At 35.8% G+C, this 26,992-nt stretch overlaps 1 protein-coding gene across 11 annotated transcripts in view; it reads left to right on the top strand.

Annotated features, from left to right (window-relative positions):
* lrrc7 (leucine rich repeat containing 7) overlaps positions 1-26,992 on the top strand; it is a 216,830-nt gene that overhangs the window by 21,591 nt on the left and 168,247 nt on the right. For 9 of the 11 annotated variants that reach the window (XM_031900220.1, XM_031900221.1, XM_031900212.1 and 6 more), the window contains exon 2: positions 23,931-24,031. The exons of the other annotated variants lie outside the window; for them this stretch is intronic. In XM_031900220.1, coding sequence (XP_031756080.1) covers positions 23,932-24,031 — 100 coding nt within the window. In that variant the 5' untranslated portion in view covers position 23,931. The remainder of the gene's footprint in view (positions 1-23,930; positions 24,032-26,992) is intronic. 11 annotated transcript variants of the gene reach the window in all.

The raw sequence follows: 26,992 nt of genomic DNA, 5'->3' as shown, positions 1-26,992 counted from the left end.
ACTTTGGTACATAATATTGTCCTATGTAAGGCTAATTTAACTGCCAGTATAGGTATAATCAGTAATCCTTAACTAAAACACTAATAATTGTTAAATTAAGTGAGGATATAAGAAAAATGGTATTCCTATGTTGCACTAGGAGATTAGTAGCTGCTCCTTGTATCTAGTGGTAAAAAGTTTTCATAACAGAGTAAGTAGCCTGTTATGCCCCCAACGGAAGCAATAAATGGAAAGTTGGAAGCCTGAAAATGTAATTTATGTTGTTTCTATTAAATTACCAATTAGTGCGTATTAGTAAACCATAAAGACAAATACTTCAATTATAATACATTTTCTCCTTGTAGCAATAACCTGTGCCAATACTTTGCATACAAATCTAAGCCAATGACAAATGCACACTTCAAAAATTTGTGATATTAAAGCATATTTGGTAAGAGTCACATTTATGAAGACTACTCATCTGGTTTATCTTTCATAGGGTGAGTTGGTGCTGTATAGAAATCTGCAGGGAAACACTGTCCATTTCAATGTGCACACATTTTTACATAATATGTTCCATTATTTTTGGTATCTGTTTTCATATATTGTTATTTTAATGTAGTTATTTTTGCCATTACCTCTACATGCTGTACTTGTGTTCAAATGAGCTTTAAGTATCTGTTAAAGTGAGTGTTGGTTGTCAAGGAAACAAAGTAAAAATGTAATGCTTTAATAATAACTTTATTGCTTTGTTTCAAGTTATCATGAGGCAACAGATGTTGTCAAAGAAATCAACAATCATCTTTTTTACCATCTAAATGTGTGAGCGCTAACAAAATGCTACTAGCAGTTCCCAGCTTTAAAGAAAATACTAAATAGCTTGGTCCCCAGGGGCGTTTGTATATAGCTTCAATCTCAGTTTTATTAGTAGCAGTATAGCATTTGGGGAGACTAACTCTGCATTACCCCCTCAAGAACTATTAAAAAAATACAGTATTGAATTTATGTCGTAATACTGTTGTCCTGTATACTAAGACATACATATTTTGGAAACTACCCTTGGACACAATATTTTTGGCGATGTTGAAATATTAATAATACTAATAAGGGGGCAAAGGCAAATATTGCTAGGTAGTATCAAATACAAAATGATGGATGTCCCTGCCCAGAGTTCATTCAATTTAACTTTTTTTTTTTTTAAACATAATTATAGTTTGTTGACACAGCTTGTCAGTATTTGGTGTTCTGCCATAGAATGATATAAGTAGGGCTAATATTATACATTTTCTGGTACCTGTCAATAAATCAGTAAGATACTATATACAATGAGAGATTGTAATTTTCTCTATAATCACAGTTCAGGTAAAATCCCTATTGTGTGTCCAAGACCTGGTTGCCAAAAAAAATAGAAAAGGAGAGTAGTGATCTTCAGAGGAAGGGAAACAAAGTGGGTTGAATTTGAAGTCTACAATTAAAACAGTTGTTGATAACCTCCTATGGAGCACCAAAACAAAATTATCACAACTCTCAGGTGACCACCCACTAATAGAAGCAACTCTAAGGGGCTGATTTACTTACCCACGAACGGGTCGAATGGAGTCCGATTGCGTTTTTTTCGTAATGATCGGTACTTTGCGATTTTTTCGTATGTTTTGCGATTTTTTCGGATTCTTTACGAATTTTTCGGATCCAATACGATTTTTGCGTAAAAACGCGAGTTTTCCTATCCATTACGAAAGTTGCGTAAAAAGTTGCGCATTTTGCGTAGCGTTAAAACTTACGCGAAAAGTTGCGCATTTTTCGCGTAAGTTTTAACGCTACGCAAAATGCGCAACTTTTTACGCAACTTTCGTAATGGATACGAAAAACTCGCGTTTTTACGCAAAAATCGTATTGGATCCGAAAAATTCGTACAGAATCCGAAAAAATCGCAAAACATACGAAAAAGTCGCAAAATATTCGTTTTCAAGTCGGAACTTCGTGGGTTAGTAAATCAGCCCCTAAGAGTATGGCAAAAGAACAAAGATATACATTCTCTTTCAACTCAACCCCATGTGCTACAACCCCTAATGTACAATATAGATTTTAAACCAAGTATGGAACCGGGATCTTTTAATAGATGGAACCATCAAGGGGACAGGAGTACAAGAATCAGCGATTTTGTAAAAAAAAAGGTAATAACACTAGCAGAACTTCAGAGAAAATGGGGCAATCACCCCAGAGATAATTACAGTTACAATCAATTACACACATATATACAATCACACAAAGATAAACAATGGAATAGAACCTTAACACCTTGGGAAAAAATATTAGAATCCACAGACTCAAATATGACACTGATCAAACCACTATCTAAAGCATACCAAATATTGACAGAATGCTCTCTTCAGCCCCAAAAAACTTATTGCATATCATGGGAAAAAGAGCTTAACATAACAATATCTCCATCTCTATGGAACCAAATTTTTAAACTAGCGCATAGAGCATCTCGAGCTGCTAGAACCAATGAAGCAATCTACAAATTGATAACCAGATGGCACCATACCCCAGCCAAGTTACATAAATTCTACCCTAATAGTTCTTCTCTGTGCTGGAGGTGCAACAGTGCCGTAGGTACACATACTCACTTATGGCTGAGTTGTCCAGAACTACAAGAATACTGGAACAAAGTACTAGAGGCATTAAATCTAGTAACTCAGCGTGACATCAAAATAGAAAATGCCCCAACCATTATGCTATATATTATCCCAGAAAGAGATACCACAATAATAGATACACTTACCTTACATCTCCTGCAAACAGCAAAATCGCTGATTCCACAAAAATAGAAAACACCAAAATCTCCTACCTATAAGGAATGGTTAATAAAAGTGGAAGAAATTAGGAAATTAGAAGAAATATCATACTTGATACACAATAATAGTCATACTTACCGTAGGATCTGGAATCCATGGATAGATAGCCTGAACAATCTGGGTAAAGAAGGGAAGACACACCAACAATTACCCAAAACATAACTCTAAGCAGGGACACCCCAATCCCCATCACCCGTGCCTAAACAATAACTGGGATATGATAATAAGGACACACTATGAAAAGACATGCATTACTGGATAAAAGTGTTATTGAATGATATATCAAGAACTTGTTGTTAGCCTTGAACTATGACTCTGATTGTAAAACATGCTTGTTCATCCCCTTTCCCCCCCCCCCATTCCTTTCTGTACCCCCACCAATCCCATGTTAAAATGATAAATAAAGAATAAAAAATAAAAAAAAAAACAGTTGTTGATAATACATACAAGTCCATCCAAAACTTTTGGGCTAAAAGAACAGTCCCATGAAATATGAATGAATGTATGTGTTGGTTTTACATCTGCTAAAACATACAGTAGTAGAGAGGCATCTGGAAAAAAATGTTGGTTCAGTCAGGGTTAAGTAGCACCAATGTAGGACAAATAGAACCATTGCTTAGATGCACTAGGGGAAATTCTGCAGACAACTGACCAAATTTGGGGCCATATTGACTATCATATTGGCTGTTTAAGTTCTGCTAACTATGTTTTTCTGTGTAGGGTGAAGAAAATATCTGAAATGCTCTGTTGCTGGGGGTTTATATAGGTCTTTAATATTAGAGAAGGTGTAAAGCCTAAGTTTGGAAGTCTTTGAAGATTTATAATCTATGTGTAGTCCACCATTTAAAGGACATTGGGAGGGTAAGCCTAGGTTGCCTATTATACGTAGTTTGCATGTTACTGTTAACAGCTGAAAAGCATGGGGACTCAAGCATCCCGATTGCTAAGAATGCTTGATTGTAGGATTGGTGAGAGAGTTTTACATTTAATGGAGGACATCCGGAGTAGGGCGAAAGAACAACAAGGTTGTGTTAGTTATGTTGTAATAGTTATGTTTTCAGATATTTGAATATTTGTTTTAGCATACCATTGGATATGTTGAAAACAATGTGCTGCCTACCTTGAGCTATTCTGTACATAATCCATTTTTTATACAACTATTCTTATTCTAGATAAAATTAAATATCTGGGTAATACATATAGATCTAAGCTTTTGATTGGGATTAATAATACATTTTTAATTAATCTTTTGCTACATTTTAAAGAGTTAATTTGCCAATACTATTGGGGTAAATGTGTCCATCGAACATCTCAACTAATAAAATTATACTTTGTACTTATATACTGTTCAAGATGGCATACAAAATATACAGTTTCAATTGCAACCAATGTCTTTAATGTTAAAAATTAACTGAAAATTGGGTTCTCTAGGATCTTAATGCAATAGAATCCAGAATGTCCTTAAGGTGCCCTTACACAGACCAAGCCATGCAGTATATCAACCGATCGTCCCATAGGCCAGCTTTGTTTCATTCCATCCTTTCAGTCTCACTGCCTTAACAATCGGAAAAGATGCAACTCCTTTCACTTCCTCTCAGTTGACCAATCGCGCGTTCGTGTATGTGTGGGGGGGAAGGGGTTGTTGGGGCGACGGACAGGGGGCGGGCTCGGGGAACCCGGATTATAAATCCGGCGCTGTGCATTGCAAAGTAATTTAATTCTTCTATTCAGGTTAAAGAGACTTACATATACTTGCAGCAGGGTGTAAAACCGACCCACAGTTAAAATATACAAGGGAAAGCTCAAGAATCAGCTCTTTTAGTTGGTAAAAATAATAGAGAGTATAAGAGGGTATAGAGGGTACAAGAATTGCAATACATTTTTAAGGTTCAGTCATGTTTTTCTTGGGTAAAAGTTAAACTGCTTTATTGAAACGCTAAAAAAAAAACAGGATCACAAAAATGAAATATTTCTGTTGAGCTTTTAAAAAAGTATATGCCATGTTATATACCATTATGTGACCAACAAAGTTTTATACAAGCTAAAAAAATATACAAAGGGCAACATTGTCAATGATAAAGTCTTGTGTAGATATGGATCATTCCTTTACAGCATTATGAGAGGGATATTCTGATGAAATGAGAGTAAATGTGTTGTGTCTGACACCAGTTTGCTATTTTATCTGTTGGCTGATTTACTGCTTACTGTCTTTTTGATGTAGATGGTGGTTTATAATATAAGTCTCTTGTAATTTATTTAGATTGCTAATCGTTACTTATAAATATTAGAGGCAAGTGTCTTTATAAATATGTTATATGGCTGAGGATTGATTTAGAATCATCCAACCTTCTACTTCACATTCTGTGCTGAAGGGTATCCTAAGATAATGTATTTATCAATGTTTCAAAAATCTAACAAGATTTTTGAATTAGCATACTGTGACAAATTGTGGGATAATTCTAGATCCAGCTGTAAAATGCTAGGTGTTAGTAAAGCAGGCTCTACATAAATGTGAGAATAAGAATAAGAGGGTGGTGAGAGAAAATTAGCTATATCTCCTTTAAGTCACGCATTCTTGAAAGTCAGTTGTGAATTCTTTGAGTTTATGCAAATTACTCACAAATAAGACAAGAAAACCTATACATTTCTGCTCATACTGTATATCTAAGTTGCCAGCACAATTCAATAGTGTAATATCCATCTTACATTTTGTTAGCCATTCAAGTAAGTCATATTCTTATCTTATCTTTCTGTGAGCTTCTGAGCATGGTTTTTGCTTGCATACTAGATTATTGTTACACTTAATGGGGTGCAGTAAAGTGATGATTTGATCTTAGTTATTGAATCTGATTGGTCTTCCATTTGATAGGAGAGCTGAAAACATTTGATTTATACCTCTTTTATCAAGAAGTTATTTTGTTCACATGACAATGAATATAATTTTTCTTTGTATATATTTGAGCAGAATATTTCTTATTGCTTGCCTTTCTGAAGCCTTCTAAATTAATCATGTTTTGGTCAAAAGACATGGTACTGGTTTATTGAGGTCTATAGAGCACTGTATTAAATTATATGGCAGACTGCAGAAATACATAGAAACTAACATATGCAGAGAATGAATACTCTGCACACAATATGCTGTGTATGTATACTGTATGTTACTGATGGGCAACCAATTGTATTAAAGTATTAATAATCAACCTGTTCATTTCCCTTCTGCCTCTTGGTTTCCACCCCTAACTAGTGCTTTATGCACCTTTTTGCATAAAAATGTCCCACTGCAAGACTCCCTGTAATTGAGAAGTGTGGAACTGTATGCCTATATCCTGTAACATGAAGATTTTAATGCAAGTACAGTTGTGCATATGTACTAACCAGCCAAACTTATTGATATAAATTTTGTGTTCAGTTTCATCAGATGCAGTTATTCTAGAATTCTGCATGAAACTGCTCAATTATGACAGAAAACATGACAGTTTGCTCAAGTTTTTGGTACATTAGTTTTTTGCATTTTTCATTGCTTCTATGTTATGTACCATATCATACCAAGGGGCACATTTACTAATCCACAAACGTCCGAAAGCGTCTGAATGCGGTTTTTTCGTAATGATCGGTATTTTTGCAATTTTTTTGTCGCCGTCGCGATTTTTTCATATTTTGTGCGACTTTTTCCGACTTTACCGTATATTTTTTTCGACTTTTCCGTCGCCATCGCGAAAAATTCGGATTGGTTTTTCCGCCGTTTACAATTGCTCAATATGAAAAAATCGCGACAGCGACGAAAAAATCTCAAAATTTTCGTTTCCAATACGATTTTTTCCCATTCGGATTTGAGGATTAGTAAATGTGCCCCCAAGTGTATATGCCCATTTTTTTTTGTGCCCAGGGTCAGTGAACCCATTAGCTATCACTCAGTTATGCCCAGGATTCAAGTATAAGAGTTCTAAAGGGCCTTAATGCATTGTGAGGGGGAAATGCCATATTGTACTGATTTTCTGCGTGTGCATGTGAACCACTAAAAAAATGAGGATCTATTTATATTAAATAAACTTCACCCTAGACTTTGTCAGTTCTTAAATATGCATGTTTGCCATTAATTTAAGCATAAGCATAACATGTGACATTTTCTTCAAATATGACTTTATTTAGACTACAGTTGCTACTTCATAAGCTCTAGTTCCTAAGAGAAGGATGGCTTTTGTGCAAGGAGAAATTATTTATAGATTGTGCTCCCCAGGAGCCTTTAATGATTAATGATAGTTGGCACTTTCTCTCTTTCTGTGGAGACCAAGCCTCTCCTAACCTTTCATTACTCGTATCCTATGCTGCCATGTAGAAACATTTGGAGGATATGATTGCTACCTTCAGCTTTTAGGAAATGCTATTTTTTTTCCAAATAAGACTCATATTTTGTTATTGTTTTAATGCGTAACTGGATTCATGTTAGTTGGTAAAAGTAAACTTTTGAGGTTTTGCATTTTGGAAGATTGCATTAAAAATCTGTCTGTGGTGTAAGCATCCATCATTTTTTATCCACCCTTGAACAAGCAAACCCTTTCCTTCTCTAAGCAGCAGCTGATTATCATGGGCTTCTCAGTGGGCTGGTTTTTAGTTTTACCAGCTCCTTTGAAGTTCTTTGGGACCAGAAGTAACAGGAAGTTCTAAAGTAAAACTGGCTTCATATTCTTGTTTAGTGGCAGAAATAATAGAAACCATAAATGTTTTTTAATTAAAACAAAAGGTAAGAAATAGGTTCAGCACAAGCCTTGTTTATTAAGTTCATCTTGAAAAGGGGGTGTATATTGTCCATTTAAGATTTTGATCAACGGATCATTGTAGCACAAATGTTCTTCATTTTTAAAAACGAATTAAGTAAAAATATTCTTTCATTCAGTTGTCCTGTGCAATAAAGCCATATACAAACACTGATTTCGATTCAGTTCTGCTGTATCCTAAAAGTCTCAGTTTAAAGAAACAGTAACACCAAAAAATGAAAGTGTTTTTAAGTAATGAAGATATAATGTACTGTTGCCCTGCACTAGTGAAACTGGTGTGTTTGCTACAAAAACCCTACTGTAGTAATATAAATACCCTGCTGTGTACTCATGGGGGCAGCCATTCAGGCTGGAAAAAAGGACAAAAGGCACAGGTTACATAGCAGATAACAGATAAACTCTGTACAATATAATGGGGTTTAATCTGTTATCTGCTGAGTAACCTGTGCCTTTTCTTCTATGAATGGCTGCCCCCATGGCTACACAGAAGCTTTGTTTATATAAAATATAATTTTTTTTAGTGAAGCAAACACACCAGTTGTACCAGAGCAGGGCAACAGTACATTATATTGTAATTAGATTTATACACTTTGGTTTTTTGGTGTTACTGCTCATTTAAAGGGAAAATATAATCCTGCATTTGAAATACAGTACTTTGACATTTGATGCTGCATATTTGAAAATCTTTTTTGCCTTCTCTTTTTATGTCAGATGGATCCATGCGTATATACCGTATGTACAGTGTATTGGGATGTGATGCATAAAGCATTGTAATATACCATGTGATTGGCATTAGCAGCTTCTTTAATTTGCTAATATTGCTGTGCACTGTTCTGCATCTGTATAAATGCCATCCAGCTGGAGACTGTTTGCTTTGCACAGATATAGACTATTGTTTGTATAATATTAAGGCTTTCAAATTACTTTTAGTTTAGTTATGGCTGGCTACCAGGGTGTCAATAGTATGTACTTTCTGCATTAATGACTAATATATTTTCTATAATGCTTAAGGGCTAAACAACATAGAACATTTTGAACAGATTTTATCTGACCCACAAAATCTTGTCATGCAACAGCACAAGATGTTGTAAGATCCTAACGCAAGTCAAATCAGATATAATGTAGTCGGATGGTGAGTTTTGTTCCTGTATCTACATCCATCAGTGTATTTCAATGAGAACAAAAGGTCTTTCAGCCACCATCAGATTTTATCTTGTTGGATGCAGACGCAGCATGTCGAGGCAAGTGTTCCATGTAGTTTACATATCCGATTTTTCTATCTGTCCCATTATATTTTGAACCATGCGACTACTTGCAACTTGTAGGGTGTAATCGGTTGATCCGACACCATCCTATAAAATCTCCTGTGTAGTTTAGCTTTTAAGTAAATGAGTTTGAGCAGTTTGATCGTTAGGGTTGTCACTGGGAAAGTTGCATTGATCATAAAGTCTGGCATTTCTGACAGCTGCTTTCTGTTCCAGTATATGGTAATTAAATTGCCTGTGGGAAAGTTACTTTTGCAAAGAATACTCCAATACTCAAAGTGGTAACTTGTTATGGTTTGCCATAATGGAATGTGAAGAGGCTGATAGCAGTTTTAGGTTGCTGCCTCACTTTACATGCAAAGCAACTTTTTGATTCTTTTTCTGAATATGAGGCAGAGTATGTTAGGGTATGTATATTTTATCTTTTTTTAACTTGTAGTTATCCACGTATTTTTTCTAAACTTAGGGGTAGATTTATTAAAATGTAAGACTAGAACTTAAAACATAAAAACTCACCCACATTCTATTCATTACTATGAGATTTTTAGAAGCATATTTATCAAAGGGTGACTTACAGTATAACTGTCACCCACTGATAAATATGCTTTTAAAAATCCCATAGAAATGAATAGAATGTGGGTGAGTTTTTATGTATCAAGCTCTAAACTCACATTTGATAAATCTGATGTGGTTTAATATTTAATACTTTCTTACAGTAAATACTAAAAATCTTAAATAGTGTTGTAAATATGCGCTTCACACACAGAATCACTAGTACCTCTGACACCTGATTGTATGTTTCTAAAGGGCCAATACTGAACAACAGATAACATAAGCATAACATCTTGCTTGCTTAAACATAAGCATCCATATGTGGAGTACTTTTTTGCCCTGGCTGTCCTTGAATTAACTGTGCTCTATGAGCTAGGCTGCCCTTTTGCCAAGCAATGTGCATAGAGTTTAATTTGTACAACTCTTATTCTTTAGCATACATTGCCTGTGTTTTGTCATATTTCTATGAGGTAATTTCAAAGCAGTTTAGAGATAGCAATGTTTCATCTTTTATTTACCATATCTGATTTCCTGTGTGTTTACATTCACTATGCTAGCATTTAGTGGTATGGCCTTTTAATTGCTTAACTTTAATTAAATGTTCCCACAATGTTGCTGTAAGTTTTACCCATTCTTCTTGAATGGGTGTAAGTTAGCCAGGTTGTGGGCCTTCTTGCTGTGACATGGTTTTTCAATCTGCAGTCTCTATTTTAAGCTTTTATTGTCTTTGTTACATGATTTTTACACAGTTTTTTGTCTTTTATTGCCTTCACTTTCATTCTGCTTAATATACTCTACATATTCCTTTCTATATATTTTTTGCATCCTGCTTGTCAGAGCAACCTTGCATGTTATTCTCCTCTTTTCTCTATTTTCTTATGCCTTTCTAGCCATTCTATTCCCTGAACTATATTTCAATCTTCTTTACCTGTATTTGTCACCACAACCCAGACAACAGTATATTTTAAGTGTATAATCAGGCCTACTACATGGGGTTTGTAGGCAAGAATGTAAGGCGAAGAGAACAAAGCCCACTTCATCCCAATATTCATTGCGAAGATTCAATGCTCTGTCCATTGTGCACTTTACTAACTATAGGGCTCAACTTACTTTTTAAATATATAAAGTACACAGTATCTTTAACAACCAGGAAAGTGTCAGCCTGCTTAAAACTTAAAAGCTTATTAAACAGACACCCTGCTTTTCAGGTAGGATGCAAATAATCTCCACAGGATAAGCAATACAGTTTATTATAGTTACTATGGCTGCTCTATGGTTACTATAGGGTTCCATGAGAGCAGTGCCAGGCACAGTGTCAGTGGCTCCCAAGGCACACACCCCACTCTTAATCGCCCCCCTCATGAAGCCACAGTGGAGTGGCAAATCAGGGTGGTGCTGGAGTGGAGTGGTTATGAAATGCAGTGCTATTAAAAGGAGCTATGGTAAGGAGAACGGCGCATCGTGTACCTACAGGCCGTGAATCAGATTCAGAATGTCAAAATAGAGCTAGGAAAAGGGGTACGTCCCCAGTGCCCCCCCATTTGTTGCTCCTTAGGCACATGCCTCTTCTGCCTACCCCTAGTTCCAGCCCTCTGAAACTGACCCTTAGATGCATGTATAAATACATTGTAACATAGTAAGTTAGGCTGAAAAAACACACATCTATCCAGGGGCAGATCAAGCCGACCAGGCACCCTGGGCAACCAAGTCGGCCACCTCACCCTGCACCCTTCCCCCCCGTCATTGCAATGACAAGTGAGTGCATACTAGGGGTGGGCAGGAGAGATACCTGCCTGGTGCCCCCCTACCATCGTTGCACCCTAGTAAGGTTCCTCTTCTGCTTACCCCTAGTTCTGCCCATGCATGAGAGAACCACTACCATCAGAGGTGTTAGCCCAAGGGAAACACCTTATGTTAGTGCAATGCTTGTTCAAGATGCTCACATTTCAAGGTTACAAGAATTGGAACTGGATCCACGCCTCCCAACACGTTTCACACTACAAGGGTTCCTAATCATTGGCTCAAGGAACATGTGTAAACAGACATTATATAATGTCACCAATATGTAATATGTAATTAAATTTAAAACCAACTATTATATACAGACAACAATATTCTGTGATATTCTGTGTTGCAATATTTGAGAAAAAAATTAAATTATAAATTATAAAAATAAAAATTACCTCAGGGGTGATTCATTAAAACATGTGTACTTCTGTATATATCCAACAATAAAATAAATCAATAATAATGATCTACATAAAACCTCTGGGGCTTTTACAGAACTATAGCCACCATCATCTGTTATGAGATACTAGATACTGGGAATCTTAGTTTATTAGCCGTTTAAAAAGCACTGAAGTGTATATTTCATGAACCTTTCATTCTCCAATGAAAACTGGTCACAAATTTTAAGAGGAATAATTTAGCATCCTTGTTTTCCCTTACAGTTCATTTATCATTTATACAATGTTCTTGTTGTCTTGTAGGTTTGAGTGAAAACAAAAAATGTTAATTAAGATGCATGAAAAATTAATTGTACTATTTGAGCCGATACACAGCAGTCACCGAAGTTACACACAGAAGGAATGTTATACTAATAACTTGACCCAGCATAGTACAGGTATTGGGACTATTATCCAGAATGGTCTGGACCTGGGGTTTTCCGGATAAGGGATCTTTTGGTAATTTGGATCTCCATAACTTAAGTCTGCTAAAAATCATTTAAATATTGAATAAACCCAGTAGGATGGTTTTGCCTCCAATAAGGATTAATTATATCTTAGTTGGGATCAGATACAAGGTACTGTTTTATTATTACAGAGAAAAAGGAAGTCATTTTTAAAGATAAGGATTATTTGCTTATAATGGAGTCTATGGGAGATGGCCTTTCCATAAATCGGAACTTTCTGGATAGCAGGTTTCCGAATAAGGGATTCCATACCTGTATCTGCAAAAAATAAAATTAGGAAATATAAAGATATATTTAATTATTATTAATTAATATTTAATTATTATTAAATATTATGAAGAATGGTCATTTTAGTATTACATATAATATTTAATGATTTAGTCTATGCTGGTGTTTGCAGGGCATCCTGGATATACAGCTAATACATTTCTTAAAGAATGATGGTTTAAGTGAAATTCTAAACTGAAATTGTCAGTCTTAACATGCTGTTTCTCTCTGTGTCATTGTGAAATTAACAGTCCTTGCATTTACAGGTCACCGCTTCTAATCTCAAGTTAAATTCAAGATCTTATGTGCCAGGGACATTCAGCTGAACTGTAAATTGCCTCCATATCGTGTATGTAAAAATGTCAGGTTAAACTCTGCTTTGGAAGTTTGTAACAAAGCTCATAAAACCCCGCAGTGACAGGTTTAATGGAACAGGCTGAAACAGCAAATGCTATTTGGACAATGATGATTAATCGCATAACAGACAATTAATGTAATATTTTCAAACTCACGGCAGATGCTGTGTTTCACAAGGAGCAAACATTGCCAGCTACACGGCAATGCGCTATTTCTTCATACATGATCATAGATAATATATAGACATATATAAGTTAAAGTGGGAGCAATTAATTTCCCTTTGTATATGTGGCTATTTGAATGTGACATTACAGGGCTTCAGAGAAGGCCCAAAGCAAATTGCATAGTCTGCCTTTGTCTGTAACAGTTCAACTGTTTTTATTTATCTTCACAGTAGCGTGCCTAAAGCATTTCTTCACCAGCAAATCATTTTTATAAAGACTATAAATTACAATATAAAATGTTAATTCCCCTTCAGCAAACAGGACAGGACAATGGACTGGTGTTATAGCAGCTGGCAAAGTCACATTCTTAACAGAATTCTTAACAGAGGTTAAAAAGAAAAAAAAAATCAATATTGCTGCCAAAAAACTATTTTAGCAAGCATTTCATTCCTCAACCCTTGTAGAACACTACAACTTTTTGGTTTCTGTTGCAGTATATTAAAAGCTCCCAGTTGTCCTTGAATTGCATTAGCGTCCTTCATTCATTTCTTTAATGTCTCAGAAACTACAAGTAAGGTCTGCCTCAATTATCATTTCTAACAATATTGCACCACCCAAGTACAGTGGTCACAATATAAACACAAAAAGACACACTGTTTGCCAGCGTCACTGAGGCACTGAGCAGGTATTTACTAAATATGGCTGTAAACTCAGTTTACTTCTCTGTAAATGCTTAGGTGTTGACTTTGGGAAAGTGACAGAGATAGTTTTAGTTGAACTATTCTTGCAGATAAAATTAATAAATATTGGGATTTTTCTTCACAGCTTGTTTCAGTCTGGCAGACAGATAAGAAAATCTCGGCAGTCAGCCAGGAGCAGTGCCCCTGAAAAGTGAGAATTAGTTATCTTACCCTTCAAAAAAAGTTAAATATTTCTAGGTTCTTAATGATAAACAAACAAAACCCCAACATGCTTAAAAAGTATTTAGCACATAGCTTTACATTGTAACTATATTTTAAAATGGCAATGAAAATGATATTTTCTATTGTTAAAGAATTTGAGCAAATACATTTGGGTGACATAAAAAAAATAAAAAGTAGAAAAGTTGAAATGCAGAAATAAGAGAGGTAAACTGGGATCAAGGTTAGGGATAAACAGGGCATTCATCTAGTCATCCCATATTCTAAAGTCATGTGTGAGCAAGTTTTTAGACTAAAGCAAATCTTTGTAGTCAAAGACTACCACAAGTAGACAAGAGGCTAAAAACTGGATTCAAGATTGTATATCCTAACTCACAGTATTAAAGCACCCTCACCCTAAAAACATCAATCATATGTGCTGACATGCTCATTAAATAGATGGTCTCTAATGGTCCAAGAAATAGTCCAGGAAAGTGGAATCATCTCGCACAGTGCTGTTTTTTCTGTTTGTAGTAACTTTTATAAAATGTTTGTCAACATTCTCTTGCCCAGATCATCAAAAAAGACAAACAAACAAAATCAATTAAATAGAATGTGCACTTCACTTCAACTTCACTATTAAGCAGGTAAGATGTAAAAATATTTTTTACAAAAAGACTAAAAATTCTCAGTCTAGCTACAGATATTTTATTTTGCTGGCCTGGATAAAAGGTCTGAAACTGGGTACATGCATTAAAAAGTTGGATCAAAGTGTTATGGAACATCATTGTGTGCTACACATTGGAATGAATTGCAAATTCCATTCACTAAATTACATTTATAAACATTTCACATGCAAGAAGTTAATGCAAGTAGCAGCACATAGAAACGTACCTGGGTTGCTTGCCCAGGGATTTTAGGACCCACAGTGGCCTAACTTTCTGTGGACATAACACACTCCTAGTCGTAATGCACCCAGGTCCTCTGGTCAACACAACAAGGATCTTTGTCTCTTGCTGGATTGCTCCACCTTGGGTGCCACCATCTACATAATTTATCAGCATGGAGCTCCAAGGACAGGTCTTAGATCTCCTGTAGATCTTGCCTTCGCCATTGTACATGGTTCTTTGTGTTCCCTGGAAATCCCAAGTTACTGTATAAATACCCACTGACAAGAAGAACAGTAGATATGTATATGTAACTATATGGTGTTGGAATCCCATCTGTTTGGGCCTGTGAACTTTAAACTTGCTAGTCCCAGATGTACAAAACATGGGGAAGTATTGCAAAGTAGCCAGGTTAAACAATATGTTAGCAATTTCAAAATTAAAATAAATCTGCACATATCATATAGTGTACTGTACATAATATTTAGAAACATATACATTAGGAACAGTAGGGTAGAACTGAATCAGTGGAAGAAAAGATTCAGGAACTGCCTGAGGTAGTGCTGAGACCTGATCATCTGGCAAACCCTTGGACAACTCCTCTGGGTTGCTTCTTCTGCAAGTATTGATTTCGTTCAAGCTGCACTAGGGCTTTCCCCAGGCAGGGACAAACTCCCAAGGATGATTGACATTCAGCTGAGCACTTCAAACAACTTTCCGGATTCCTCTTTCTGGAATGCTCTGAGGGTCTTGATGAAGATTTATGTATGAACTAGGAATAAGTTTCTGTATCCCTAAGAAGTATGGATAAAATGACTGCATGTCTGAGGGGGATAAATTGAATCCAAAATGTGGGATAAAATCCTGCAAATTTATATGTTTATAGGTAATATTTATCAAAGTTATTTATCAACGTTTGCATTGTTTGCATTAATAATTATGAATTTGAATTATGATTTAAAAACCGTGAATTTTGTGATATATATTGAGCAAAAAATGTGAAAGACTATATGTAAAATCTATTTTTTTTTTTTAGCTTTGCAACCCATTAAGATGACATGGAAATTATACATTTGAAGTATTTTAATGTATTTTTAAATGGTTTTATTCAATTGTGTATTTTAATTGGATTTTTGAATACGTATGGTGACATTTACACACATTTTCACAAATTCTGAGGTTATATGAAGCAGAAAAAAATATGAAAATTAAATAAATACGCATTTTGATAAATAGGCCTCTCTATCTCTTACAGACCAAAACCAAAACTATAACAAGGCTAAATTGCATTAAAACAGGATAGTATGTCACACAATCATCGTAAAAAATTGTCAAAATATTAATAAACTGAGATGCTTGGTACCATTGATGGTATTTTGTCATGTAAAGGGGCAGATGGGGCATTATAGATATATTTTAAGTATAATACATATTAGATTGACATATGTTGATGTACTGTTATACTCCTGTACTGTTATGGCACCTTTGAAGGTGAAAAGTGATAATCTAATTTTATTCAAATGCATATTTTAGCAAAGTTATATTAACCTTGGCCTTCAGCTGATTTCATTATATATCAGAGATTACACACTGTTTGAAAAAATGTTCCTTTCAATGGTAATCTAAATTATCTTCACAAATACCAGCATTTTTGTATATTCATGCAATTTTGTTTGCCCTAGTGGTGTTACAAATAAAGGATAAATACCATTCTCAGTAATGCAAGTAAACAAAAAGTGAAACAGACATTCAATTCATTTGCAAGTCTTTCTTTTTTAGCTTTGAGTTCAGCTGCAAGCTTGTTTGCGGATCTGTGATCTGTAGTACAGCTGCTTTCTGATATTGGCAAGCATTTTCAAAGCTGTTTTGCCAGAGCCCAAGTCTCAAAGCTCAAAGAAGTATGTAAATGATTTCATTGGCACTGCAGAAGCACTTCATCATGGAGCCTCTTGGGATACGTAATTTCCTAACCATGGAATAAAAAAAAAAATTACACAAACTCAAATATAAAGATTTGTAATTAGTTATTTTTACTGTGTTTTTTACCCAGTGTGTAGAGTGTTGTTATGAACTATAATTCAGTAAATTATGTCATTTTCCAATACAATAATTTTCTTTAAAACATATATATATATATATATACAAAATGACTGGGCAGCAAACTGTTTTTAAATTACTGACAAAATAATAATTAGCTTGATATTTAAAATACATTTAAGTACTTCTTGGAGTGTAAAATCTTTGATTTTAGCCTGAAATTGGAGCATCTTTGTAAGAACAATACCACAGGATATAAAGTAACATACATAGTTACATAGTTCATTTGGGTTAAAAAAATCAAAATCTATTACTCTAACCCTTCAAAGCAAACCCCAGCACACACATAGACCCATACCGACCTGTCTATACAGTCACATACATAAACCATATATACCAAAATAAATTCTAATTGCATCACAATGGCCTTGGACACTATGCTTGCTCAAGAACTCATCCAGGCCCCTCTTAAAGGCATTAACAGAATCTTCCATTACAACATCACTCTTTCTAGAAGAGCTTTCTACAACCTCACTGCCCTCACTGAGAAAAACCACCTACGCTGCTTCAAATGAAAGTTCCATTCCTTTAATCTAAAGGGGGGGGGGGGGCTCTGGTGTGTTGATCATTGTTATGGGAAAAAAAGAACACCCCAATCTGTCTATAATCTCCTTTAATTTACTTGTACAAAGGATTAATGTCCCCTCGTCTTTTTTTCCAGAGAAAACAACCTCAACCTCGACAGTCTCACCTCATAGTTTAAATCTTCCATCCCCTTAACCAGTTTAGTTGCACGTCTCTGCACTCTCTCCAGCTCATTAATATCCTTCTTAAGGACTGGAGCCCAAAACTGCACTGCATACTCAAGGTGAGGCCTTACCAGGGACCTAGAAGATCAAGACAGGTCGAGACCTATAAGAACAAGACAACACTTTGTTTTAGTAGCTACAGAACAACACTGCCTGTTAAATCCACAGATCCTTCTTAATTAAGGACACCCCTAAAACACTACCATTTATTGTATAACTGCCATTTTTATTATTTCTACCAAAATGCATAACTTTGCACTTTCCAACACTGACCCTCATTTTCTATTTTGCTGCCCAGTTTTTTAATTTTTTCAAATCGGTCTGCAAAGTGGCAGCCTCCTGCATGGAACTTATAGTTTTGCACAATTTAGTATCATCGATGCATGTCATTATTATCATTGTTCAGCATATTAAAATAATTTTCTAAGCATTATGTAAGCATCAAAGAATAATATGCTATGACCTAGAATAACTAGAATTACATGTAACCAGAGGAATTGATTAAGTTTCATGAACTGAGAGTGGATATGTTTTCCCTCATTTATGGCAAAGCCGGTAGCAAATGTTTTAAGGTAGTAGCAAAAAGAGAAATGCAGGGCAGGGGCATGATATTTGAATGACTTCAACAAGTCATCTGCCCTGATGGCGAGTCTACACTGGGATTGTGATGCTGTAGCCAGGCAAGCAGAGTATAACAGAACTGTGTGATGGTTGCTTGACCATATAACAACCCAGGTAAATTACAAAAGCTAGACAGAGGCAAAGCAACTACATACAAAAAAAACTTACAGATACTTACACAACATTAAATAAAATAAAATGCAGCTATACACAATATGCAGTTGTAGGCACGTTGATAGGGATATCACAAGTAACAACTGCTCTTCAGGAAAAAAACATTTTAATGAAGATTATGTAAAATTTTGAGTTTAGTCTTTGTGTATAGAGTATTAGAACTTGCTCAGACAAGAAAGTTATAATATATAAAATCTAATATTCACAACTTCATATGTGAAATATTCCTGTGGCCTCCAAAATGCCTGATATTATTCCTTCTGTATGATGCTCGTCGGTGCAAGATCATATATTAATCTATTGTTTGAAAACACTATGTACAAATTTTACTTTTCATATTCATATACAAGAATAGAAATGTTTAAACTAACACAAATTAGTGAGGAGACTTGGTATAGTAGGAGACTAATTTCATCCACCGTGGGACAGTATATAGAATCTTTCCAGTACTCAGTAGGAATTTGTGTTTTAATGTCCAATATGATTGGTGAATATGCAAAGAAACTGATTAGCGGAAGGGCTTAGGGAACTGGGAATAAAACACAAATAAAACATGACACTGTGATGTGTCTGAAATTAATTGTAAAGAAGATTATAGGGGACAGTAATCTTTCGCAAGCCATACAGTGACATGGAGAAATGTTAGCACAGCGAATGCAAAAGCAGCTAAAGGGAATGGTGAGAAGTAAAAGTGTTGTATAGTGGCCAAGCTTTTGACAATTTTTTTATAGTGCACTGACATTTGGTGAGACACGCAGACAGGGCCTTGTGGATTAGAGATTCTTTAATTGGTGCATATATATATATAAATATATATATTGTGAGAGATACAAGCAGTAGGAACACTGTTTGGTATATTTTCCACCATTGTTAAAGGTAGGATACAGTTAGCACCAGGGAAAATGCCTGGTTTAGCAGAACATGATGCTGTATTCATGCAAGCAGATTAAGAAAAGCCGGATAGGTTAGTCCTGGAGTAAATAGAGGGTGAGTAGATTAGGTCCTCCATTCCGTACTCCAGTTTAGCATTTTGATTTGTCCAGCTGTAAGTAGCTCCCTGAGTAGGCTGCAGGTGAGCAGCAAATAAAAGGGCTGTGAGAGTACACAGTGGGGGGTGATAGGTGATTGGTGATTAAGGTTGGGGACTCAGAGGGGTTCACTCTCAGAGCGGGCACAGGGCAGGAAGGTTGCCTGCCTGTGTGAGGAACTCCCAGAGGGGCTGGGGGTGCCACCTGCCTCTGCAAGGAGCAGAGAGAGCAGTAACCAAGTATGGATTCACCCAGAGAAGTGCCAGGAGTCACAGAGAAAGGTCTCTCAGAGCAGGGCACAGGGCAGGAAGGTTGCCTGACTGTGTGAGGAACTCCCAGAGGAGCTGGGGTGCTGCCTGCCACTGCAAGGAGCAGAGGTCTAAGTCTAAGTGTGCCAGAAGCTGGTGTGCCAGAAGCTGGTGAGTTGGTGTCCCAGGAGGGGAGAGACAGCTGAGTAAGTAGCCCAGAGTGTTCACGAGTGTGAGAGTCACCGTGGATGTGTGAAAGTCATTGGGGATGGTGAGAAGCCCCGGGAAAAAGGTTCCAGCATGAAAGTTTCCCTGGAAGGTGAGAGCCCTGAAGCAGGGACAAATCATAACCATGTTTGATGAACTGTTTATGAACTGAATGTTTATGTTGGGAGGAGTTTACCCCAAATAAACATATGTTTTTGAGGAAAATGTGGTGTCCCTGTCTCTTATGCCCCTGATGCTCTGCGTTCCTGCCTACCATAGCTAATTCCCCCAAAATTACAGTCAGCATGTCACAATATATAGGGGCTGATTCATCAAAGTACGAGTTCCAATCCTGAAATGGGTAAAATTCGGATTAGATGCGATAATTTCTGATGATCGCAAATATCACAAAAATGCTTATGAATAAATCGTATTAGTGACAATAATATCGTATTGGCGATCTGAAAGTCGCAAAATTTTCATATCCGAATGATCGGAAACGGCGGGAAAACCTTTCTGACTTTGATCCTTCTGTGCAGGATTTTGGAAGCCTCCCATAGGACTCAATGGCACTCTGCAGCTCCAACCTGGCCCAAGGAAAGTCTCCCATAGGGCTCAATGGCACTCTGCAGCTCCAACCTGGCCCAAGGAAAGTCTCCCATAGGGCTCAATGGCACTCTGCAGCTCCAACCTGGCCCAAGGAAAGTCTCCCATAGGACTCAATGGCACTCTGCAGCTCCAACCTGGCCCAAGGAAAGCCTCCCATAGGACTCAATGGCACTCTGCAGCTCCAACCCGGCCCAAGGAAAGTCTCCCATAGGACTCAATGGCACTCTGCAGCTCCAACCTGGCCCAAGGAAAGCCTCCCATAGGGCTCAATGGCACTCTGCAGCTCCAACCTGGCCCAAGGAAAGTCTCCCATAGGACTCAATGGCACTCTGCAGCTCCAACCTGGCCCAAGGAAAGTCACAATGACGAAGCTTGAATGAATCCGAAACTTTCATACTCGGCGCAACAAATACAATTTTGTCGCACAAATTGTTGCGCTTTTTTACACGCTTTTTGACGCAAAGTACGAAAACGTTGCACAAACTAACCAGAAAGTCGCAAAAAATACGCACAGTACATAAACGTGCACCCATTTTCAGATTTTTCCCTGTACACTGTGGAGGCATATTAGAAGGGGTGAGTGTGTGCAGAGATACTATTTTATTTATTTTCCTTGCTTTTTCTATGCCACAAGGGGCTGATTCTCAGCAAGGGGAAAATTCTTTAAGATTTTTAGAGCAGTTTGCTTTGCTTGACATATCAAACTAATGTATACTTTACAACTAATCAGGCTTTATCGTTCCTGCTTCAAAAGAAAATGTTATTACTTTGTTTTCCTCTCACCCTACACTATTGAATTATTGATTTTTTAAGTTTATTTATTATATCAATTAATTTATTTTGTATTAATTTATGGTGATCACTTTCTACAGCAGTAGACACTTGTTAACTTTTGAGTTGGCTGACCAGCCAATATTAATATATAACGCATTGTTGTAAATAAAATTGGCAGAGAGAATCTATTACTTTTCAGTATATTGTTATTTTTCCTTCCCAGTTGAGGGAGAGGATGGGTTGCCTTTGGTCCTCAAAAAGACGTGGTTCTATAAAGTGTATAAATAAATATTGTAAAAATAATATGCTGTCGTATATATATCACATTTTCAATTTACACGTACTATTTATTCTATTCTGTTGGTGCAATATATATATATATATATATATATATAAATAAATATTGAACATTTATATTAAAATGGCTTTTTTCCTGTAAGATTTAGCACTCTACTTATAAATAAAAAACAACAAATATAAAGTAACAATATAGCTAGTGTTTCACCTTGTGTTGTTATATAATAAATGTGTTGATATAATGCATTACATGTTCCAGGCCTAAACAGAAAACCCACATTCTTCTAAATATAATATTGTACTGTGTGTACTTGGTATACATATTGTACATTAATATAGTACATTAATCTACTAAAAATCATTTAAACATTAAATAAACCCAATAGGATTGTATTTCCTCCAACAGTCAAAGTTATGAGCTCAGTCCCTGTTTGTTTATTTCACAACACTTTTTTGTCTTTTTTCTTTGTATAAGAGCTCAGTGAATACTAAATTGTGAACTAACAATTAAATATGTTATGTGCCCAGCCGACATATCTGAAACATTTTCTGCAATCCTGTAATATTGGGATTGGGATTTGCCACTCTTCTAAAGGATTTATCATGTGACTAAAATGAAAACTAGGGCAAAGCCATTACAGTAAGACATTGCAGCAATACAATGCAGCATATTATTTAGGACATATCATGTAATGTATCAGTGTGAAGACGCCTTATTGCACTTAACATACTGGAAAACAAAAAAGTAGGTTTTTGAAATATAAACTTTTCGTTCTGATGATTACGGAAAAAAGGGTAACAGATAGAACAGTCTCCTCTTTCTTTCTTTGGAGCATCAAACAGATTTTTTCCTTTAAGTATCTAGTCACCAAGTGAGAACATTCAGTTATTAAATATAAATAATTTATAAGATACATAGCAATAAAGCCAAGTAGACATCTAATGCTATGTGTAAACTGGATGTACTAAATTTGCTTTAAAATGAATGCCCAGAATCCTAATGAATGCCCCCGTTGGTTTAAAATGTGAATTTTAGATTTTGTCATTAGACTGGTTGTAATGAAAGCAGAAAAAAACTGTATTTTAGTATATAAACATTTATGTATTTTAAGAACGTACAGAACCTTCTGGAATGTAATTTCAGAGTAAAGGCTAATTTTGGAACAAATGCTTTGTTTTAGCGTATAGATATGTATGTGTGTATATACAGTAAATATACATGCATGTGTGACTATATATTTTTATATATAAATATATATTATTCAGGTCTCTTCTTTATATGTATAAGCAGTAAGCAGTGAACTAATATAATAATATAAAAGATATTACACTATAGGCTTTATAAATAGATACAGTGTTTGAACAGTTTACATATATTGAGAAATTATGTCAGCAATATCAAATTTAGCTTAAAGAAGGAAAGTCATTTTGGCATTTTACTGCCAATAGATTTGCCGCATTAGTGCCACCTAGAACAATATATCTATTCTGCAGAAAGCTTTATCATAACTGAGTAAAGAGCCCTAGAAGCTTTTTTATGTTTGTTTGCAGCTGCCATTTTAGCTTGGTCTTCATAGCTTCCTGCTTGCAGCTCTAGCCATTGTAGCTCAGATTATATATTCCTAAGGGTGGGGGGAGTGAGTTTTAGGAATTGTTACGGGAAGGGGATGAGGAGAGAACTGAGCAGACTCTGGACCCTGGAATGAAGGATTTTTCTGAGAGAGGAAGTCAGGTACCTTAAGAACATGTTTACAAAAAAGGAGACACACAATCCTGTGTTTCTTTTGATAGAGGACTCAGTGCAGCTTTTCTTTAAGTGCTTATGGCTAAATTTACATAGACCTTTCTGATAACGCTTACTTAGTTTTTACCTTTCCTCCTCTTTTAATGGGTTGCTTATACCGATTATAGTAGGCTTACCTTTCTGCATTTCATGGAAAATGTAAAAAATTGCTATGCAAGTATTTCTTTATAGACTTTTATTTCAAGCTTCATTGTTTTTTTCCCTGTTGCTTACAGGGAGCTGTCATTCTGGGCACCCACTGGTTATCTTTTGGGTGATGCCAAAGTTTCTGGTTAACTTCTTTTGTTGTCTCCTGCAGATGGTTCAATTACAAATCTGTCGAATAATTATCATTTATGATACCAATAATTGACGCAAATGCAGAATCAAGTGGTTTGGAATTTTTTTACTCTGCCCGATTTTGCTGAAGACTGGAAAGGTCCATTTCTGCTGTTTAGATTTTATGTTTGTGTGTGTGAACTGTCCGCTCTTTCCAGTTCCAAATTTGTCCGCTCTTTCCAATTCCAAATTTGAATCTTACTCCCTAGGGTTTGTGTTTTTAGATATTTGGACAAACAAAAACAAACTTTTTATAGTGCAGTCTACTTTTTTGGTACATTCATCTCAATGATTGTGCATTTCTTTTAGAATGGAGAACCTAAGAATGTGTAAAGACTCTGCACCATACCAGGGAAATGCAGGAGTACAGGAGATGCTTGCTCCTTTGAAGAAGCAACCTGAAGAAGAGTGTAAGTTAGAATGATCCCTCTACAATTTGTTCCCATAAGTTTTATACAATCAACAAGCCTTGAAGGATTCACCTAGTCCTAGATATATCATTCAACTGCTTACAGTAAATTCATGAGTGTATCAAGAGCCTAGTAAATTGAAATTCTGTTGAAAATATCACACATCATTGTTAAATAGAAATAAATGTGAAATAGAAAAAATAGTATTTCTTTCTTTCTATGATAGTGTTGTATATAATTATATTCTATATACTATATATTTGTTTGCAGGTTTACATATAGTATTTATAGGGTTATTATTCACCATATCACTTAATGATTTAAATGGTTTAAATACTTTGCTTTCATTGGAATTCTGTTGTATGCAAATATATAGTCACAAAATAAATATATATGTGCCCCCTGAAGGTTTAGGAAAACTGTTGTATATATTTGTCATCATAGATTGTTTCTATTCGGTCCATGCTCACATTCCATTCCTCGGATTAATTCCCTACATACAATCTGATGTGACCAGATGGTCCCATTTGCAACTATCCTATATCATGATAGTTAATTTAACTTGAAAAAAAAAAATAAAAAAAGAAGTTCATCCATCCAATGATGATATGTTTAAAACAGCATTAATATGTATTTTTTTATCATTATTTTTAAAACAATACTAAGTTTTCAAGTTCAGATTTTGTAGTTTTCCTTAAGAAAAAACTAAAACCCCATAAGATGTATTTCTATTAAGTGGGTAGAACGGCCACAGACAATAACCTATCAGGTTAAAGGATAGCTAGTAGTGATCAGTGAATTTGCCCATTTTGCTTTACTAAAAATTCACAAAGCCACAGAAAAAAACTGTGAAACAACAAAAAATTGCAAAACGCATTGAAATCAATGGACATTTTTTGCTGTGTTTTTGTCAAAATGCATTTCAGTCAATGAGCCCTTTTAATGACACTTTTTTGATGACTAAACATTTTGCAGCAAAATTTTTCCAAAACCAAAAGTGATCTTCTGAACACAGAATTTTATCGCAGGAAAATTTGCTCATCACTAATAGCTAGAACCAATACCTGCAAACATGCATACCTAAGGATATAATATCTGTCTTGATGTATTATGGCAGCATTATGGTAGTAATGGCAGGGCTGCTTATTCTGTCACTGGAATAGTAGGGTATACAATCAAATATGTTTTGGATTCCAAGAATTTTGGGTTGTGACTGGCCAGTGGTTTTGTATGTCTGGATATGGATTTCACCCATACTGGTAAAAATGATGTTGCATTTAACCAATTAGGGTTGTGTTATCTACTAACTGTATGTGTATAAGAGGTGTATATTTGTAGCAGCGCTTTAGTTGTACATGATTATGTTTTGCAAAAGCATAAGCCATGCATATATTTACAACCAGTCTTGAATTAGTAGAGGAGGTAGCAAAGGAATGTAAAATCTAAACTGGATGTAGACATACTTCTTTCTGCACAACTTCACAAGGATATTCTCTAGAATGTGTAATCTCCACTCTCATTAACATTCCCCAATGGAAAAGTAGTGTTTTTGGCAAATTGCAAATATTTTACTCTGTGTGTTTGTTAGATAGGTTTCAGGTAAGAATTCTAATTGTCAGGATTTATAAAACAACATTTTTGAAGTAATAAAGTAAAAACATGCAATTGAAGTCATTTTTGTTGTGAAGATATTTATTAGAATTTGTTTTGCTGTGATCCACCAGTTGAAAACAGATTACAGGTTTTATGGTTTGTACCAGTGCTTAGTGTGTGTAAACTTCCTACTAAAAACACCCTTTTGCACGACAAAAATATGGCACCTTTGTGCTATGTGTAATTATAATTGCAAGTTAATAATTGACTAGCAAAGGTTATTGCGTTGCAAAATACTAATTTGTGTTCTTTATTAATGAGGGTTTTTGCACAATTTATTAATTGTATTAAAGGAGAAGGAAAGGCTAAGTCACTTGGGGGTGCCAAAATGTCAGGCACCCCCAAGTGACTTTAATCATTTACCTTGTACCCCGGGCTGGTGCCCCTGTTAGGAGAAAACCTCACCAGCCCGGGGTAGCTGCAGCGACTGTCTCCTGTTCCTTCTTCCGCCTTTGCACGCTTGTGCGTGTAGTAGAGTGAAAAGCTGAACTTAAACAAAAAAGTCGGCTTTTTCATCTACTACGCATGCGCCGGCCCAGCGATTCCGAAGAAAGAAGGAAGAGGAAACACTTGCTGCAGGTACCCCGGGCTGGTGAGGTTTTCTCCTAACAGGAGGACCAGCTCGGAGTAAACGGTAAGCGATTAAAGTCCCTTGGCACCCCCAAGTGACTTAGCCTTTCCTTCTCCCCACGACAAATCCCCACAACAAAGTATTTATCTACCTGCATGTTGTTAAATAGCTACATATTATAGAATTGTTCTAAAGATTTATAGCATTTTCCTCTCTTTGTACGTCATAATCTGGAAAAAGAACAGTAAAGTCACAACAATTTATAAATGCAGAATTGAATGCGCCTTAACGTTTGTTTTCTATCCACTTTTACTTTTAAAACAAGATAGAGAACAACATAGTTGCATTATTGATTTTTCTTTGTGTGTGTTTGTTGTGTGATCGACTGCCACTATTAAAAAACAATAACTAACAACAATAACCTAGATTGTGTAGAGCACTGATGCACTGGTAGACAGATGTGTCCTGTAAAGTGTCAGTTTGCTCTATTTTTGTGTGTGTAGGCTTAGTATTATGGTTAATATTTAATGCTGGTTCCTAATGTAAACATCTTCCACTGTACCTTTTAAAATGCTTGTATATTCATACGTATGTGTCAGTTTGAAAACTTTTAAAAGCAGACTATATGGCAGTGTAATGGATTGTTACACAAATTTGGTTTTAGAATGCAGTTTAGAGCTCTAGAACCTAATCGAATAGAACCATATGCTGTGTTTTTTGCAAGAACAACAAACTGA

This window comes from Xenopus tropicalis, chromosome 4 (genome assembly GCF_000004195.4).
Source record: "Xenopus tropicalis strain Nigerian chromosome 4, UCB_Xtro_10.0, whole genome shotgun sequence".
Taxonomy (NCBI): Eukaryota; Metazoa; Chordata; class Amphibia; order Anura; family Pipidae; genus Xenopus; species Xenopus tropicalis.
The sequence above is the reverse complement of the archived record's forward strand: the minus strand, read 5'-3'. Positions and strand labels throughout refer to the sequence as shown.